Source organism: Lissotriton helveticus, chromosome 5_1 (assembly GCF_964261635.1).
Source record: "Lissotriton helveticus chromosome 5_1, aLisHel1.1, whole genome shotgun sequence".
NCBI classification, from domain to species: Eukaryota; Metazoa; Chordata; class Amphibia; order Caudata; family Salamandridae; genus Lissotriton; species Lissotriton helveticus.
The window spans coordinates 709589949-709610720 of NC_136065.1; the positions used below are offsets into that span (position 1 = coordinate 709589949).

The 20772-nt window shown below is 44.7% G+C and overlaps 1 protein-coding gene across 1 annotated transcript in view; it reads right to left on the reverse strand.

Moving 5' to 3' along the window:
- Positions 1–20772, reverse strand: part of LOC144754856 (polyunsaturated fatty acid 5-lipoxygenase-like) — an 880896-nt gene that overhangs the window by 791836 nt on the left and 68288 nt on the right. Inside the window, exon 2 of the mRNA XM_078643117.1 lies at positions 16523–16718. Coding sequence (XP_078499243.1) covers positions 16523–16718 — 196 coding nt within the window. The remainder of the gene's footprint in view (positions 1–16522; positions 16719–20772) is intronic.

Here is a 20772-nt window from a genome sequence, read left to right on the forward strand (position 1 = left end):
GCCCACACTACAGGTAAATCCACCACCAAGATTATACTTGCAATGCTGTGGTAATACTACACACCTCCCAGCCCATTATGGGAGTATCTCCTTTCATTTCATTGGAAGGCAGGAAACCTGACTCGAAATTAACTCAGAATTGGCTAAATGGAACACTTAGTACCTGGGTTGATTGGGGAATTTATAACAAGGAAGGTAAATGCTCATCAAGCCAACTACACAATCTGATATGATAAAAAGTGGGGAGTAAAGGAGAATAAGTATATGAAGTATTTAAAAAAAATTTTTTTTTATTGTTAGCACGTTTTCATACAAAGCCATATCATCAATAACATCAATAAGCATAGAGCATCTCTATCCGTAGTTACATTATATATAACACAGTGTACAACATACGCAACACAGATATCCCATCACAGAAGCAGTATATCACAGTACAACAAATGATACCATTCTCCCAGCATCTTTACAGTACCAACATTGTCCAGTCTTATCTATAGCCCGGTCTACTCGGCTCCCTCTCAGTTCATGGGCTATCTTCAGGGGTGGAGGTAGTTTGTGGAGGTTTGCATATATTCCCTCGGAACTCGTTCCACTTTCCCCATATTCTGGACCATTTTTTGGGACACCCCTTGTGTGTGTAAACTGTCCTTTCAGCCACCATGGCGACGTCTATATCCCTTTCCCATTGCTGACGTGTAGGTAAGACCCCCGAGCCCCAGTTCTTGGCTATATTCCGCTTAGCAATCGTCGTCCCCAACGTGGCCCAGTTCTGTAGCTCCAAGTTTAAATCGGTAGGTTGCCAAATATTTAGGAGACAGCATCTGGGATCACGTGGGACTTCCGCCCCCCTCCACTTCCGAGATCTCATCCAGTATCCTTGCCCAGTAGGATTGTATATTCGGACAGTCCCATATTATATGATAAAACGTTCCAATATGACCGCATCCCCTGAGGCAGAGTGGATCGGGCGTATGCCCAAGCTTATGTAATGTGGTTGAGTTGTATGAGTTTTAGTCGAGATGGGATCGCCGCCTTCCCGGGTTGATGCTAGTGCGTCCATCCAGTCTGAATCCTCCATGTCTCCTAGCTCCGTTTGCCATTTTTCTTTTAATGCTACCATGGGGTCTGGTTGATTATTAACCAGCTTTCGATAGGTCTGTGAGGTGGCCTTTTTGTCCATGTAGTCCGTGAGGAGTCTATCTTCCAGGGGTGAAGATTCTGCTAATTGGGTACCCAGGGGGATAGCGCTCTATAGTGCATGCCTAATTTGGATATATCGATAGAGTTCTGTCTCTGCCATCCCATACTTTTCTCGTAAGGCCGCAAAGGGTAGGATCTCCCTTTTACTCAGAGATCGCCTATTTTAGTAATACCAATGAGGTCCCATTGTCTAAATCCCTTTGTGTTCGCCAGGGTGCCCAAACGTCGAGTCTCCCTGAGGGGGGTGGCTAGTGTCAGTACTCCCTCCCAGCCCAGCGCCCTTTGTGCGGTGTGCCAAATTTTAATTGTGTGTGCTGTTAGTCCTGTGAGTGTATTTCGTCTCTTGTTGGTATAAAGGGCACTCATCAACTGGTCTATGGGTAGGAGACTTCTGTCTATTCTGAATGCCGGTTCGTCCTGCGGGACATGCAGCCATTGATTTATCACCATTAGTTGTGAGGCCCAATAGTATAATTTAACATTCGGTAAAGCGATTCCCCCGTCGTACCAGCTACGCATTAATTTGTGTTGCGCTATGCGGGCCGGGTTTCCGTCCCACAATAATGTGGAAACTTCTGCCTCGATTGCTTTGAAGTAGGAGAGGGGGACCGGGAATGGGGTATTTTGGAGGGCGTAGAGGAACCTAGGTAACACCAACATTTTAAATAGTGCAGCCCTTCCCAATAATGTCAATAGAAGGGATCTTCAGTGGTTGATATCTGCTAGGAGTCTCGCCAGTGGCCTCATCAGGTTTTCTTCCATAAAAATAGATTCCTTCGGGGTGACATATATCCCTAAGTATTTAAATCCTCTGGTCGTAACTTGCAACTCGCAACCCCGAAGGAGCCGGGGTGTGGGGCCATGTATCACATAGAGTAGTGATTTTGTCCAATTGATAGTGTACACAGACACTGTCCCATATGCCGTAAAAATATCCAGCAGGAACACCAGGGACCTTGCCGGGTATGTTAAGTATATTAATACATCATCCGCGTAAAGCGAGATCCGGTCTTCCCAGTCTGCCTCCCATCTCATCCCGCGGATAGACAAATCCTGCCTGATCCACACAGCTTATGGTTCCAGTACTAGGGCGAAGAGGAGGTGAGACAGCGGGCATCCCTGCCTTGTCACTCTCCCCAGTGTGAACTCCCTCGATATGCATCCATTTGCTACAACTTGTGCCAAGGGTGCTGTGTATAATAATTTGATCCATTCGCAGAACTTTGAGCCAAACCCTAGCTTTTGGAGTACCGCAAATAGGAACGGCCATTCCACAAGGTCAACAGCCATCGTGGCATCTAAGGCGAGGATGGCCGCGTCTTCCTGGAGCATTGGTGTTCGAGCCAGCGCGCCGTGCAGCCGTCTTAAATTAAGGGAGGTGTTACGTCCTGGCATGAAGCCAGACTGGTCTGGGTGAACCAGCACCTTAAGATGAGGCTGCAATCGGAGTGCTAATGCTTTAGCCAGTATTTTGGCTTCTGCGTTTATTAGGGATATTGGACGGTATGAAGAGGCCGACATTGCAGGTTTACCCTGTTTGTGTATGGCCACAATCGTGGCTAATCTTTGCACTCTGGGTAATATCCCCTGTTCTAGGCATTCATTGTACATGTTGAGTAGGTGGGGTGTAATGTTTCCTGTCACCTTTTTGTACGGTTCTACTGGTAGCCCATTAGGCCCCATTGCCTTCCCCGTGTGAAGCGCTGCTAGTGCCACCCCCAATTCCTCAACCATAAGGTCTGCTTCCAAATCGCGCATGGACTCTAGTGGAAGTGTAGGCATTTTATATCGCGCAGGAATTGTATGTTTTCCTCTACTGTAGCTACGGCTTGTGGCGTATAAACCTTTTCGTAGTGTGTTGCCAGCTCCTCCACTATGAGTTTGGGATCAGTTGTGGTAGTGCCGTCTCCTAACGTCAGTTGGGCAATCCATCTACTCGCCTTCTCCCGTTTTTCCAACCATGCAAGCATTTTCCCAGTCTTGTCCCCCAGTTCATATATTCTATGAAGGGTATCAGTATGCCTGGTCTTTGCAGTTTCCCACGCATAGGCTCTAAGTTCTTGGGACGCTAGTGTCAGGGTTTGCGCTGTGGTATCAGTAGGATCCGTGGCATGTGCTATCTCCTCCCCCTGCACTGCTTCTTCAAAGGTGTCCAGGGTCTTCCTAAGTTCTGTTGTTGGGTAATGATCGAGATGGCCTGACCCCTAATCACTGTTTTGTATGCTTCCCATAAAATGCTCGGTGGCCAAACTAATTGTGCAATCTCTGTAAAATACTGTGTAGTAGATTTCACAAAGTCCTTGGCAATCTTAGTATTTTTTAGGAATCCCGGGTAGAGCGGGCATATCCTCTTCCTTCCAGGAAGTTGTGCAGTGTACAGGAGTTGTATAGGCGAGTGGTCCGAAACCCCTCTCGGTAAGTGTTCCACCTCCCTCACCCTTTCCGGGGTTATAGCCAAAGTCAGTATATAATCTATTCTGGAGAGACTACCGTGTGCCCCAGAGTGAAAAGTGTACTGATGTTCTGCTGGGTGTTTAATTCTCCAGATGTCAGTCAGCCCCATTGCGTCTATGAATTTCCTCAGGGCCTGATTAGATCTGGTCGCGTCTCTAGGCGGGTTTCGGTCCTTAGCAGCATCTACTACTGTATTAAAGTCCCCGCCTATGATCAATTCTCCCTCAGGAAGGTCCAGTAGGAGTTTCCCGAGGTCCTGAAAGTCCGGCTGGTGACGCGTCAGTGGAACATACACTGAGACCATATTGTATATCCTTCCCTCCCATTGGCAAGACAACGCGGCAAATCCTCCCTGGTCATCAGTCCAAGTCCTCTTTATCATTAGTGGAGAACTCTTGTGTAGCAGGATACCGACCCCCCTGGATCTCGATGTAAACTCTGTGTGGGCAACCATCTTGAACCCCCAACGGTCTAGTGCTTTGCAGGCTGCCCCCATTAAGTGTGTCTCTTGGAGTAAGGGACCTTGGGGCCTTTTCGCTTTAGATATTGAAGAACCAGCCATCGGAAACTCTGTGAGGGGCAAAGCAGACCTACCACATTACTTGCCGCCACACTTGGTCCTGGGGCCCTGACGCTGTGTGTTTCCCCCTCCGCCGTTGTTCTTGACACCGCACGGTCGCTGTGGGGGGAGACTACAGCACCCAGCCTGCACAGCACCGCCCATTTCCGCCTCAGCGCGCCCGGAGGCGCTTAAACAGCAGCAGCTTCCTCCGCATCACGGACGCGCGCGGGCGGTGCCGGGCTAAGCCCGGGCAAAGTGCGGGCCATCTGTGGCCGTCCAGGGCAGGAGGAGGCAGTGCTGGGCCAACCCTGTGACATCGACTGAATCATGGGTAAGCACAAGAAACCAACTAATGTAGAGATGGGGGGGAAGAAGGCCAAGGTGCCTAGACACTCAGAATCCATTATGTCTTACCTCTCATCAGCTGTGGGGGTCCTTACTAAGGAAATTGAGACTGCCGAGCAAGAGCTGGGATTGGTACCCCCTTCCCTCATAACCACCTCTAACTCCCAGGATATTCAGAAATACTGTCCCTGTGGCTCATATTCCACTAGAGCCAGTGGTGACTATTATAAAACCTACACCTGTGGTGCAACCCACTTCTGGTCCTCCTTCGGGATCTACTCAATTGTTACCCCCGCTAACGAAAACTCTGTTGACCGGTCATGCTTCAAAAAAGAACAGGAAAAATTGGGAAAAAGTTAAGGACATTGTAGCTGCAACTCCGAGGGCTAACGATCTGCTGGGTGAACAACTTGAGGCCCTATTTGTTGCGAGAATTGAACCCTTGCTATTGGGAATTGCAAAAGACATTGTGGACACCATGAACACTTGCCTTGCGGGCTTATTAAAGAAATGCGCCCTTATTGACAGACTTGTTAATGAACGCTCCGTTTCCCCAGAACAACAAGGAGTAGGTACAGCCATGGCAGGGAATGGCATACAAAAGGATGCTAGATCGTCTGTCACTGTGTTACCAAGTAGTGGGGTGGAGGTAGTAATTGTTAGGCCGGGGGTCCCACATACAGCCTCTATTAGTTCGGAGGCAAACCGTCCTAATCCTGGTAGGTTCGGTAGGCCGGTCGAATCCTCTGGCTTAGCCTTCATCAAAGGGGCGGGGGGTTGTCAAGTAAAAATAGATTTACCTCCGGAAGCTGCCCATTTAGTTGCAATTTTCACCGGTATCCCCCCACTTAAAGAGGGAGAGTGCGAACCCACCTTAGATTTAATAGTAAAGGCTAGATCCTGGTGTGCTGACGCTTGTAGTGGTGGGGCAGACATCTCCAACAGGATCATCATGGCTAGGCGGGTGGGTTGGATTGGGAAGCATGCGAAGATCATTCAGGGGGACTGTGTGATAATAAATTTTGACAGCCGGGACCTGGCCGAGAGATTGTTTTGGGATGGCTCGGAAATATCGGAATGAGCCCAAATGAGACCGGTTCCTTTGGGCTTTTTCTACCCACCCCCATTTAAAAATCATGGTGACCACTACTTACCTATGATAAAGCGAGGTATGACCCCAGTTCTAAGTGGGGAAAGATCAGGCGGGCACACACGCTCAGAATGCTTAAGAAGGGAGACAGCAGTCGAGGTTGCACCCTATTCTCAACTAGTACATAGACCCGAGGAGGGTGGCGGGCCGGTCTTGAGTAACCGTTTCTCCCCTCTTTCAGATATCGAGGAAATTGATTGACTACCAGTCCCGTCACCCCCCTTAGCTAGGGTGCCCACTACAAACGGGGTAGCTGCTTATAAAATCATGAGCTGGAACGTAGCTGGAACTAGAGCTAAAAGGACAGACGATGCATGGGTTAATTTTGTCAGCAGCCATGACATTATTATAGCATTCCAGGAATCTTGGGATGCTTCTCCCAGTTTCTGGATGGACGGCTACACTAGCTTTTGCATCCCGGCTATTCCCAGTTCCGCTGGCAGAGCAAAGGGAGGCCTTATCCTTCTCTTTTCCTTAAAACTTAAGGGGGTTTTTAAACTGGTCAAAGTTGCTTCCCCAAACCTTTTAGTTGTGGAATGGGCGGTATCTCCTACCCGCAAAACGATTTTCATTAACTATTATAATTCATGGACAAGGGACAATGGTCATGATCACATTGCCACCTTGGAAAACTTTTTACTTACTGTTCAGTCAAAATAATCTCACTAACCCTGAGCTTATCTTATTGGGAGATTTTAATATTCATCCTTGTAGTGATTTGTGCCGCATTGAAGACATGAGGCCCCACCTGGCTCTGAGGCCCCCCATTTCGAGCACACTAAGTCCGGAGGGGCCCTGGAATCATTGTTGGCAGATTTTAACTTATTTGAATCGACTAAGTTTGAGGGAGGGGGCAGAACAATTACCTATAAGGTCTCTGACCCAGGTTCAATAATAGATTATATTTTCCTGTCCCCAGGCATTTTATATAGGGTTGTTGCTTAAAGAGCAATCATTTCCCCATACAGTGACCACAATCCCGTGTTGCTTGAGGTGTCATGGGGCGATTTTATGGTTCATAAGTCTTGCCCTGCTCAACCAAGGTCAGCATTACGCCTGTGGATCAAGGGAGAAGGCTGAAATGGTCAAACGTAGTTCCAGAAAATTTTATGGAAGAACTACTTCCTAAAATTAGGGGTAATATGATGATCTGGATTCAAATGCTGCTACCCATGAAATCATGGGGGCCTTTGAATCTGTTTGTGCACAAATCTCTAAAGACCTAATGGCCAAATCAGGGAACGGAGGTAAAAATCAGCATAGATGGTTTGACTCAAACTGCTCGAAAGCACACAGACCGCTGATACAAGCCCTAAAACAGTCCCCAAGAGATAAGGTTGTCATTACCTCCCTTAGGAAGGAGTACAAGCTAACTATTAAGGCTCGGAAAAATGACATAAAAAAGGCTGCCTGGGATAATCTACTTTCTACTGACGTCTTACGCGACAGTAGTCAATTCTGGGCCATAATTAATCAGCCTTTCTTCTCAGAGGTAGATAACACGGTTATGGACTGTGTCATACCTGATGAAAAATGGCTGTGTCACTTTAGAGAGGTGTATGGAGATTCGGAATCGGGACACCAAGGTTCTCCTTTGGTAGTAACCGAGTCCGCCCCCCTACTTTTTGATCAAACGGAAGTAGAGAGAGCTGTTCTGGAGACCTCAAAGAACAAGGCCCCAGGGCCGGATGGTGCCCCGGCCGATCTCTATAGACACCTACCACAGTTTTGGGCTAGGTTATTAACAAATGTTTTTCTGCTGCTAACGGCAATCATTTCCCTCTCGTCTTGGGCCACTTCAATTATCGTGCCTATTTTTAAAAAAGGCCAGCGTGAAGACCCAGGGTGTTATAGACCCATCTCCCTCCTAGACTCGGCGGTTAAAATACTAGGCAGAGTCTTGCTGGCGAAGTTAAGGGACAGCATCGAGAGAAGTGGGGGTCTATCAAATATCCAGTATGGGTTCAGAGCAAGGAGAGGCACCTTGGAGCAATGTTCTAATTTGTACCTGTTGGTTGCGAAATACACGGTAGCCAAGGAGGGGTCGTTATTCCTGGCCTTCATGGACCTCTCCTCGGCCTTCGACCTGGTGAACAGGGCCAAACTATGGGCAATGTTATTGGAGATCGGGATTGATGTGGTGTTGGTAAACTTTATGGCGTCCCACCACCAGGAGCTATTTGCCACAGTTAGAGTTACCAAAGAAGGACGGTGCACGAGCCGCTTCAAATCAGCGCGAGGAGTGCGCCAGGGTTGCATTTTGGCCCCTCTCCTATTTACTATTTAAATAAATGGCCTTGGAAGTCATTTGGAGGCAGTGGATGGGGACGTTCCGCGTATAGGAGAAGCAAGGATACCGGCTCTCCTATACGCGGATGACGCAGTCCTAATAGCTCGTACTGGACGCTTTTGAGATATTTATGGACAGGCTGGACCTGAATATAAATGCGAAAAAGTCACACACGATGGTGGTTGGTCACCATAAAAACCAGAGCAAATCTAAACTCTTTTTGTGCAAAGGTGAAGTGGTCTCCAGGGTAGCTACTTTCCCTTACTTGGGGGTCCTCTTCGATGAGAATGGTTCGTGGGGCCCCCAAATTAAGGCAAAAAGCTTATCCGTGGCTAGATCGACCTCTGCCCTCTTGGGGTTTGCAAAAAGACTGGGGGCTAGGCCTATGGAGGCTCTCTTAAAAATGTATAATTCTATATGCATCTCAATTACTATGTATGGTTCACCCTTATGGGGTTATGCACATCATGATTTGATTCAGAGGGTGGAAAACAGGTTTTTGCGGTCACTTTTGTCTGTCCCAAAATCCACTCCGACCTTCCCAATTCATGCGGAGGTAGGTTTGGACTATGTCACTGACAGGCTTAGTTTGGCTCCGCTAAACTTTTGGTTAAAGACTTGGCTCAACGAGGAACTAACGTTGAATCACGCAATCCTGTCTGATGTCTTGTCATTATATAATGTTAAAAAAGTGCCCTGGCTGGAATTTCTGAGAAAGTCCTTTGGCCAGCTGGGACGGCCGGAGCTCTTTTCGTCACCATCCAGTATCAGGAGGGAGGATGTAAATTTGACCAAAATGCACTTTATTGAAAGGGCCAGACTGGCCCGGGAGGAACGGGAATTTCTGAAACCTACAGTTAGATCGCACTGGATGTATGACGTTACAACGCATACTTTTACCACGCATGCTGTTACAACGCGGATATAAGAAACAAATATTTGTTGCCTATTTTAAGGGATGCTGGCTTCATTCATGTGAGGCCAGCTCTAGTTTATCTCCAGTCCTTGAGTAGTACCCACATTATATTCTGTGTGGCTAATTTTCTGGTGGCGGCATCCAGAATTAAGCCACATAGTGTGACTGTGAACGCATAAAGCACTTTTATTTATGTGTATTACTGCACGGATTGTTTTATTTTTTATTTTTTATGAATTATACTGTATACGTTTCTAAGGTACTTGTAAATTGCAATGAACTTAGAAAATGTATTTTAAACCTTTGGTATGTAAATGCTTTTATTCCTTTTATGATTTTTAACAAATCTAATAAAGTGTATTTGACTGACTGACTGACTGAAGAACCAGCCCTCTTTTGATCTTGTGTCCTAGTCCATTTACGTTCCTTGATATTACGGACAGGGGAGGGCCTAATGATCGTGGCAACCGAGAGCTGATATGAAGTATTTTTTAAAAGAGTTATTATAGGTACAAAACTAAACACATAAAATCAAAGTAAAACAGAACGCACTCCCCACAGTACACAAAGCTCATCTGGTTCTGTTCCTCATGCAGTAACCCTTCAAAAAAGAATTCGATAAAAAAATTCAAACAGGGACTTTTAGAAAAAATTGAAAATTCTGAATTGTTAGCTTACATACGAAACGAAAAAGTGTTTTATTGTTTCAGTTATTAAAACCATAACAATACATTTTGTAAAATCAACTACTCATATAAAATTTCCTTTTGCATTGAAAAATTCTCTATTAATTCATTCTAAAACATTCTAAGTCTAGTGCAAGAATTTTTTTTTTAAAACAATTAAGAACAATTAAGCAATCCATGTAGTTTATAGTTCCAAGAGTTCTGATATTTATACGTTATTAAGTTCAAAAGAGCCCTCTCACAGAGCTACCGCAGTTATGTTGTCCTTATGTGGACAGGGTGCCTGGTTATGTTTTAACGCTTGGGTGTGAGCCACGAGGAACTTTAATAGTAAGCAGTTCAAACGGGTGTCTGTTGGGTTCAAAGTTGACATAATCGCCGATCTACACGTTCTTATGCCTTTGTTCGTTCATTGCCTTTTTTAGGAAGACTGCTCGTGCTTGGGCTAAATTCGGGCAGATACAAACTAGATGAATAAAGTCCTCCTTGCTGCTCCCACATAGTCTACAGGTTTTGGGTCCTTCATGCACCCAAATTGGTTGGTCCATGGTTGATGGAAGGTTTCCCAGACGGAGCCCCATTAATTTTTGTTTTCTGTAAGCTGGAAATGTAATTGTTAGATATGGGGCTGCAGTGAGAGTTTTGTAGTTTGATATGACCATCCAAGCGTGTTTTCTTGTGCTGAACGTGGCTTTGTCAAGTAGCAGAGAATGTAATTTTGTTGACTTGTTTATGGCTTGTTTAAACCCTGGGTAAGGCAGATTGAGTTCCCAGAGATTCCTTGTTCCAGTCTCAGTAATGGCCTTCTCAAGGTACTGGTTGTGTGGGGAGTTAACATCATCTTTTATTTCTTCCCACAGTGCTTGGTGCAGTTCTGAGGTTGCCATGTTCTGTTTCAAGCTGTACCAGTACTTTACATTTGTGTACTTTCTTCCCACTGTTTCATTTATTATTCCAAATTCTAATCTCGTCTGAGCCGGTGAAGCTCCCCGTTGAATTTGGAAGGTGGATTTAAAGATGACTGTCTGCATTTTATTGAGCAATTCTGCGTCTTTTCCAGTGCAGTCCCACGCTGCCGTACGACAGGGTGGGAAGCACTTTTGCTTTTATCGTTGCCAATAGAGGTTTGTATGATGGCCCGGTAAGCTTTTTGGCTAAGGATCTAAAAGCAAATGACAGTGAGTTTGCTCTCTGGGCAATGTACGTCTTTTGCTGCTGGTGGTTATGTCGATTATCAAAGTAGAAGCCCAAGTACTTGTAGTTGGTCACGGCCTCTATTTTTGTTCCCTCCAGTTGGATGTGTGAATTGACTGATTGTCGTCTAGTGATGACCATTGTTTTTGTTGTATTTATCTCCAGGTTGTTATTTGTTATAAATTCCGCCAGCCCTACTAGTGACCTTTGAAGGCCAATCTTCGTTAGGCTCAACAATACCACATCGTCCGCGTAGGATAAATGAGTTAGGGATAAGGAGCCTAGTTTGGGTGGATGGGATGAGATCTTGTTTAGGGTTGGGGCTAAGTCTGCCATAAAAAGATTAAAAAGATGCAGTGCCAGAACACAGCCCTGCTTGAGGCCTTTGCTGGTGTTGATTTGTCTTGAGAGTTCGCCACTGAAATCGGTGCTCGCTTTTCTTTGTTTGTCCCCTTTGTTGGTATTTTGTTTTGGGCTGGTCTGATGTTGCTTGCGAGAACCTCTGTGTTAGTAGCGCGGCCCAATCTGCTTCTTGAACATTAGATGTTATTGGGTTTGAGGGATGGTTTAAACTGTTTATTATCCTCCAGAATGCATTTGAGTTGGTGTTCTTTGCCGTGCAGAGTAGTCTTGCCCAGAAGTCATCCTTCAGAGATCTTTTATGTTCCCACATTTTGTTAGCTTACATAGTTATAACCACAAAGAACAACTCCAAAGATATAGGCTTGTGAGCAAATTTGAGGGTCCTAAACCATAGTATCCTGTAGATAAACACCTTTACCATTAATCAAAGATGTTGAGCCTTATTAGAGATGCCAAATACATCAGTGTATTAGACCTATCTGAAGCTTATCACCAATTTGCACTTCACCCTGAATTTAAATCCCTTACATCATTTACCATTATATTTGGTGATTATAGGTAATGCGGAATGCTGTTTTTTCTGGTGTCTGCTGCTGCTGTGTTCCAAAACATTATGCAACACATCCGTAAAGAACCTAACAAGGTCAAGCGCTTCTGAGAGGATATCTTGATTTATGGTATATCTGAAGAGGAACACAATAACATCTTAAAGAATGTATTCAGTGAACCTAGAAATGCGGGTCTCACTAAAAAGAAAGAGAAATGTAAGATAGGAGTGACTGCAGTGGACTATCTCAGGCACACCATCTTAAGTGAAGGAATAAAACCTAAAATGAGTCTTGTGGAATCAGTTAAGAATGTCCCTCTTCCTGCTAATAAAGATGAAATCAGATTTCTGGTGTTAGCAGGATGCATGTTGAAATCCGTAAAAAAAAAAATGCAGATCTCATTCAACCATTAACGTTGCTACTCAAGAAAAATGGCCCTTTTTAACGGGACATTGAACAAAGTAACTCCTTCAAGGAGATCAAACTAACAATAACCAATGCCTCTAATATTGGCAAATTTAGCATTAAATTCAAAACTATGTTGACCACAGGTGCCAGTAATAGAGGCCTAGGAGCAACTTTGTCTCAAATAGTAGATGGCATAGAAAAGCTTGTAGCCTTTGCGTCTGAAGACTTAATGAAGCAGAATTAAGCTATTCTAATGTTGGGGCATACAACATTTCAATTTATATGGGTAAATCTCTTCCTACTTCGAACTGACCATAAATCAATCACTTGTTTCTGTCCTGTCCACCAAGGGAATGGAAAAGCTATCCCTGTATTGATAAATTGATTCTAGGTCATCAAGGGTACAGCTTCAAAGTAGAATATGTGCCTGAGACAAGAAATCATGTAGCAGACTGCCTATCTAGGCTTCACATTAAAGGGTACACGCATGAATTAACTTTAGGAGAGGAATCTATCATATATATTATTACGCCTGCTATTAAGAACAATGAGTGGGTAGAATGCCTGAGACAGGATATTACCTTGCAGCCTGTTAAGGAAAAAGATACCCATGGTTGGCCAGAAAAGTGAAAACTATTACTTGAAAATATTCACCTATTCTGGAATGTTCGTAATGAGTTGTCCACCAATGATAACCTTTTATTTATAAACTAGGTAAGATTGTACCTCCTGAAGGTCGAGGAAAGGTACAGCTGATAGAGATGATGACGGCCACTTAGGCAGGAGTTGAACCAAAAATAAGGTCAGAGCAGATTACTAGTTTCTGGGCATTGACAAAATTATTGAACAAATATAAAGGCTTCTTATGCTTGTGGGGAAAGTGATAACTCCAAGGTCATCCGTAAAGCTCCACTATTCCCATTAGAAATTCCCTCCAACCCGTGGGGAAAACTTGGTTTAGACATAGTGGGACCCCACAGTTTGCATCACAAATGCTTTTTTATTTTGGTCAACTATCATTCCAATTGGGTCCCAGTGATATTTGCCAAATACATCCCTACCAAACTCTAAATGAATTCCTCATGGAGGCATTCACCTTAGAACGTGTACTCAGTACCATTCTCAACAATAATGGGGTACAATTTGTGCCTGATAAAATGATAGAATTCTTGAATAGCTTATCCACTGCTCATGTCAAAACACCCTTGTACTATCCTAAGGCCAATGGACCAGTTGAGAGGATAAATAGGATGACGCAAGAGGGGGCCCTGTAGAGTCCCCTTAGTTTAGTCACTACCACACCCACCATGAAAACTGGGGCAGTGAGGAAACTCTTAATATCCTTGGCAGTGCTGCAGTAGCATTGCCTGCCTATTGCAGACTCAGACCGTTGCACCACCGCTGCGAGATCATGGATCCCTGATGGTTGCAGTGGTCTTGTGGTGATCCTACCGCCAATACCAGAATATGGTGGGTGGACCTCCAGTCTGGCGCTCCATGGAACGCCACCACGACTACTGCGGTCCAATGGACCGCCGTAGTTGTAATAAGGTCCTGTGTCCGAAGACTATAAGTCTAAGTAATCAAAAATTTTATACTTGTGTTTAATTACTGATCGTGAATTGATCAGCTCACAAGTCAAATTATAAACACTTTCCAGAGGTGCGATAAGAGGAGCAGTGAGTATATGACTAGGAATAGGTTATGAAGGTAAGGAGCTCAACTGACATGAAAAATTATATGATAGCCTGATGCCATCAAGTGGATGCAGGGAAAACCTCACCAATGCTGGTGTAGGTTCCATGACAATGCCAGTTCCGGACGCATGCATGCACAGTTCTTCATTAGCTGGAGAACTCGCGCTGCTAAAAGCTTGGTAAAAAACAAATCTACCACAGAGCTTGCCATAAAATTGCTGTATCAAACTGGTGATGGTTCCCGATACACTATTGTCTGCTATCCATTCTTTTGGAAGTGAAATACATATTTACTTTATCCACTGTGCTTTGATTTCATTTACTTACCCAGGTTCAGCACTGACTTCTCTGCTAATGGGGGGAGCATCGCCTCACTGCTCTTTCAGCTGTGCACAAAGGAAAAATAAAATGATCATAAAACAATTTTATTATCATATTATTTTTCTTTGCTGTTACTGAGCTGAGTGTTGGGGGCGGGGCCATCCTGACAGGGAGTCAGCAACATGGATCAGGAGTGGTGGGCACTAAGCCACATGTCGGTTTGGCCGGCAGTCTTAGGATGGCCAAACAGAAATGCACACGCAGCCTTTTTCCAACTTGACCTGTATTGCACAGCCGGGTGGAGAACATGCACAGGCTCCCAGTCTCTTTCTGAGTGCCAAACTAGGCTGGTTAGACCAATTATGGTGCTGCTTTCATGCTGGTAATGGCATTACAAGCATCAGAGCAGGGTCTGGATTGGCCATAGGGTGTCTGGGAGCCTGATTAGTGGCTGCTGGTAGTCGACAGGAGCAGAGGAGGAGAAGACCAATGAGGCAGCAGCCAGCAGGTTAGTAATATTTTTCCCTATTCTTTGCCCCTGCACTGGCTCCCCAGTTGCTGCAAATGCCCATGTTCCCAGGAATACCGGGTTGCCCCTAGTTAGCTTTTCTGATTCTGAGCTGGTCAGAGTTTACGGCTGAATACAAACACTTGTATGCATAGGGATCTTAATTCTGAGTTGGATGGTATTTACCAGACCTAGTAATGTCTAGATGTGTTAAAGAACTTCACTAAATTTCTCCAGATGAAAACAGCCATAATTTCAAAGGAGAAAACAATGCGCTATTTACCGTAACATGCAGATTTTGCTGCATTAGGCTCTAAAATCCGCATGTTAGTCTCCCAGTACAGGTGCTACCTAACATATAGGGAACATTTAGAATCCTCATGGTGTTGGATTTTATTGGGTGTAACAAATATAACCTACACCTCTGACACACCCAGGAACTGGGCCTTAGGGGTTTATTAAGCCCTTGGTGGGGCTGTAATCTGTACTGCCAGAAAAGTGAGGAGTAGTACTACACTGTGGCAGACTACAGCCCCTATATTTAGAGATCTCTGCTTGCCTGGCGGATATCTCTCTTTGCTGCGCTGGTGCGACGTTCAAGGAGTATACACAACAAAGTGTGTTTGTCAAAAAACACTCCAAAAGCAGTAGTTTCTTTTTGAAAAACAAAAAAATACATGTTCAGTTTTCATCTAGCATATAGGGATCATTTATTTGTTTCCCTGTTTAAGTCTGCGGTACAAAAAAGGGAAAAAGTATGCAAGAACGTCTTAAGTACCTAGCCGTCAGTCCAAGGTTTCCACCGGCAGAACTAGTGGAGGTTGTGAAGATTGAGAGATGGCATTTTGTCCGACTCTACATAGGGTTGATGAACCGGTAAATTCGCTTGCAAGCTATTTCGCCATATTTGTGGCGGAGTGCTGTGTCTGTAGAACTCTAAATAAGGCCCAAATTTAGACAGTGCGGAAAGATCGGACAGGATAATAGACAAATTGCAAGGGCATTACGTTTCGTATCTCAAAAAGAAAAAGTCTCCCTTCCAATGGATCTGCCCTGATTCACATACGGCAATCTGACAACCCTAAGTCCTGTTCTGTGCTTCACAAAATCATACATGTTCACTTCTCAAATTCCATATTCCATATTCAACTATACTAATATACTGCCCAAATAACTGAATAACATATCTACTACTCAAATTACTTCATATTTATACTATACTAATTTTCAACACTAATCCTTTATGGGTTCCGGAGTGGCGTGCTACTCGCCAGAAAAGCGCTTCAACACCCATCAGGGGTAACAAGTGCTATATGAATGCAAATCTTTCTTCCCCTTTTATCCATCCGCTATCCTTCTCACTCCAAGTAACAGACTAATATCCATCACTGAAATTACCTCATATTTCACCATATTAATTCACCAGTAATCCTTTAAAGGCTTCCTGAATAGCATGTGTCAACAAGCGAGCGATAAATAAATACAAACCTTTGTCCTCCTCTATCCTTCTGTATCATTCCAAATCCAAATAACTGACTAACCTATCCACCACTTAAAATGTACTTGCATGTTTCACTATACTAACTCAACACTAATCCTCTATGGGTCCCGGAGTAGCGTGCTACCCGCAGAAAAAGCGCTTCGACGCCTCATCAGGGGTAGTAAGCGCTATATAAATGCAATTACAATACAATACAATATAAACAAATAGATATGTAAATACATTTATTTCATACATAAAGTGTATTCGTTACTACAAAATATGTAACGGAATAGCCATGAACACCATGAGAGAATGTTCACACAGCTGCATCGGTAAGTCTCGTGTAAGTAAGTTAAATGGCATCTTTTCGAGTGAGATAAAGTATTACACTGACCTCTTCCATCTCTGAGAACGACTTTCTTACTGTTGGTAATCCATCTGTAGCAAGGAAAGTGGTATTCATAGGAGGGTGCAATCACGGATATATATTTACAGTACCAGTCATTTTCTAGCCATCTGGCCGACTTCTCAAGTTTCAACAGCTGAATCTCTCCAAGGTCTCCGGATGTAGTTACTTTATACGAGTCCACCTGTGAATACATACTTTGCTTTATAACTGCAATGCCACCGAAACAAAAACCTTAACATAAACAAAAGTGAGACCGCTTGTTCTACCAAACTGATAGTTAATTGCAAAAAAACTTTAAAGAGAATGACTGCGTGAGGACATATTAAAGCATATATGTAGCGAGAGAGATAGAGGATACATAATGGGTTGCAATTATGGAAAACCATGCATAATAGTGATTTCAGAATACCATGAATTGGTTGAGGAGGCACACAAATAAATCATGAGTGTTTGACCTGGCATCTGTGGCGTGGTTCCCCTTGACTTTTTTCCCTCTGACCTTCTGTTTTGCTGGCTTTAGCATTCTGGGCACGTTACCACTGCTGACCAGTGCTAAAGTGCAGGTGCTCTTTCCTTAAAACAGGGTAACATTGGCTTATCCACAATTAGCATATTTAATTTACTTAAAATTCCCTAGTAAAGTGCACTCCATGTGCACAGGGCTTGTACGTTAAATGCTAATAGTGGGCCTGTGGCACTGATTGCTTTTTATTACAGATACATTACCCCTAAGGTAGGCCCTAGACAGATCCAAGGGCAGGGTGCAGTGCATTAAAAAAAATTGGAAATGTACTTTAAGTTTTATCTGTCCAGGTAGTGACAAACTCTTACATCTGTTTTTCACTACTGCAAGGTCTATTTTGCCCATAGGTTAGAATTGGGATGACCTTTTTCCATTTTATAAGTGCAATTCCATTTGGGACAAGATAGACATCTTGAGTCTGGTGGCTCTGGACTCATAATTTAACATCACAACTTAAGGTGAAGTTGGATTTTAAATGGTAAGTCTGAAAATGCCACTTTTAGAAAGTTGGCATTTTCTTACTTTAACCATTCTGTGCCTCTGCCTGTCTCTGATACACATCTGGGTTGGGTGACAGCTCAGCTTTGTGCATTCCTTCTGAGAGCTGAGGTGTATCATTCAGATCCTGATTGCCCATAACCAGGCTGATGAACCTTTCTGAGCTAGATGGGATGGAAGAGCTCACACTTGCACCTGAAAATGGCTGTGCCTGACCCCACACAAAGAGCTGCATACCCCCCTGTAGTGAGCCTGGAGCCAGGGCAGGAAGGGCAAGACCTTGTATCTCCCCCACTTCAAATGCACAACTGGGTACAGGTCCCCTGACACCACCAACTCAGCACACTCTGGACGTGACAGCACTCTGTCAGGAATAAGAACTGCTGTGCTGCTGAAAAGACTGACACTCTGCCGGACTCAGCTGGATTCTCTGGACTCCTGCTCTGCTGTGCTTGCCCTGTTGGCGCTTGCCTGGTGGTAAAAAGGACTTGACCTGAATCTCTACATCCCCAGAACCAAGTGACTCACAGGGATTGCTGGTATGCCTCCTGTTTCAAAGTCTCAGGAACATCAAAGACTTCCTTCAACCCTTCAACAGCATCTGGACTCTGTCAACTGTGAAACCTGCGTTGCCAAGTTGTGTCAATCTAGTCCTGGGCCTTTGGAAGTGGGTTTCTTGGCTGTTTTCCTGCAAAATCCATGCATCGCTTGCTTTGGGCCAGTCAAAACCGACGCATTCGCCTTTGAAGCTGAAGCATCGCCACTTCGAGGACTCCACAGCATTGACAGTGCTGCTCAACGACGACCCATACCTTTCATTGCCCGGGACTCCACGACGACACAGAACCTGACTGCACAACTTGGAACCGACGCATCGTCTACAATCCTTTGGATCTACGATGACGCATCGCCTCATCCCCTCCTCGCAGCTGCTCCTTGACGTGAGTGCTTTTGCTTCATGAAGGTATTGTTTCAGCTGGGCCTGCGTGGCGGCTGTATATGACCCGAGCTCCATCGCAGTTGGCTTGACTTTTCAGAATTCACCCGGTCTAGCTTGACAAGCTAGCCCCGGTTGGTGCTTTATGACTCAAAGCACTATAACTCAAAATATTCTTTAAAAACTCATTCATAACTCTGGTTCTATGTATTGTTTTTTTGTCAATTTGGGCGTTTTGTTAATTAAATTAAGCTCTATTTTTTAAACCTGGTGTGAATTATTTTTGTGTGGTGTTTTTCACAGTTTTACTGTATTGTGTTGCACAAATACTTTACACATTGCCTCTTAAGTTAAGCCTGCCTCCTCTATGCAAAGCTACCGGAGGATGAGCACAGGTTAATTTAGGGGAATATATTTGACTTACTCTGACTAGAGTGGTGGTCCCCTACTTGAACAGTGTGCATTCCTCTGCAAACTAGAGACCCCATTTCTAATTCTGGAGTTCAGTGGTGAGGATAGGACTTGTATCTGTGCAGTGCCTTACAGTTTTGGTGTACACTACCATCCAGATATAAGACCAATTTGAATCAATTGTCCCTGATCCAAAATGGCATTTTTCACCTACTGTCTTTAATTTTTTTTTTTTTTAATTTTCAATTCTCCTTGACTGCCATTTTTGCTTTTTCCTAAAATCAAGTCTCTGATTGGAGGTCCCATAACTGCACCTGCAAGCATGGAATTTGAGTTGGCAAAGCCTGAGAAATACACTCTGGCCAGCTCAAGATTTTGCAAGGCGTTTGAGATTTCTACCAAAGGCTTCACCATAAAAGTGGAGCTGCAAAAGGTGCTGAGGGCCTGAATAGAAGCAAGGCATGCAGCACGAGACCACCAGGGAGGAAGAGGATGAGGAAATAGAGGATGATAAGGAACTGGACCAGGATTCATTGGAGAATCTGGGACTGCATGGAGAGATTGTTCCCCTGAGGGCAGGGAGCAGCATTTCATCCAAAGACCTGTCCTCATTGGAGCTGGAGCACAGGAGGGAGGAGAGAAAGTACAGATAGGAGCTGGTCAAGCTCAAATGTGACGAAAAACGAAAGCGAGGCCATGGAGGAGGAGGTGAAGAAAAAGAGACTGGCCATGGAGGAGGAAAAGAAAACAAAGTTGGCCATGGAGGAGAAACGATTGGCAATGGAGGAGTGCAAAATTATGTTGGCTCAGGAACTGAGCTTGAGAGAGCTGGACACCAAAGCTAGGAGGGCAGAGTCTAGTCACAATGGTGGCAGCATTTCTTCAGTGTTTTCTGACAGGAAGGTCCACACGCCCAAGGATTTGGTGTCTGATTTTGTGGTGGTAGATGACATAGACAAATGATTTGAGGCCTAGGAGATTGCTCTGCAGATGTGCACGGTCCTTTAGGAGGATTGGGGAGCTAGTCTGTGGAGGCACATTCCTAGTGAGGGGGAGGATACCCTACTGGCCCTACAAGGGGTGACAGGATGTGGTATCCTCTCATGAAGGAGGCCCTTATCCAGAAGTTGTGTCTGACCCCTGAAAAATACAGACAGAAATACATAAATAGTCAGATGCTTTCCCAACAGACCTGGGTGGATTGTGTAGATTACTTCTACAAGGAACTGGATGGTTGGGTGAAGGGCAGTGGGGCAAAAGATCACCAGGGGTTGTACAATTTGAATATACAAGAGCACCTGTTCGGTCTTTATTTTCCATATCTGCACCAACATCTAGTTGACAGAAGGATCTCTGATCCCAGGGAGCTTGCTATGGATGCAGACCACTGGGTCAGCACCTTAAGAAGCTATCTGGGGGAATCATTACAAGGTAGGCAGAGTCCTTACCAAAAGAAGGAGGGGGGGACAAAAATAAAAAGAGGGAGCTCTCCAAAGGGTCACAAACTAGTTTTGTGGGTCAGGGCTCCAATCTCCCTACTAATAATAAATGGTTCCCTGACAGTACGTCTGTAGGAATGATACATCTGTAGGAATAAGGTCCCGGAAGTGCTTTAAATGTCAGGGGAAGGGCACTTCAAGGCGGATCTCAAGTGTCCCAAGCAGGCACAGCCCCCACTGGTGGGCAATCACTGGGGGTTGACCAGTGGAACGCTTGGGGAGGAGATGGTCCCAGAGTGTCCGGGGGAAGTAGCACAGTTGACCCTAGTGTCCCGGGGTGATGGAGAGATGGAACAGAGGACCCACATGCCTGGAAATACTAAAAAGTACAGTCTGCATGTCTCCATCAATGGACATAGGGTGGAAG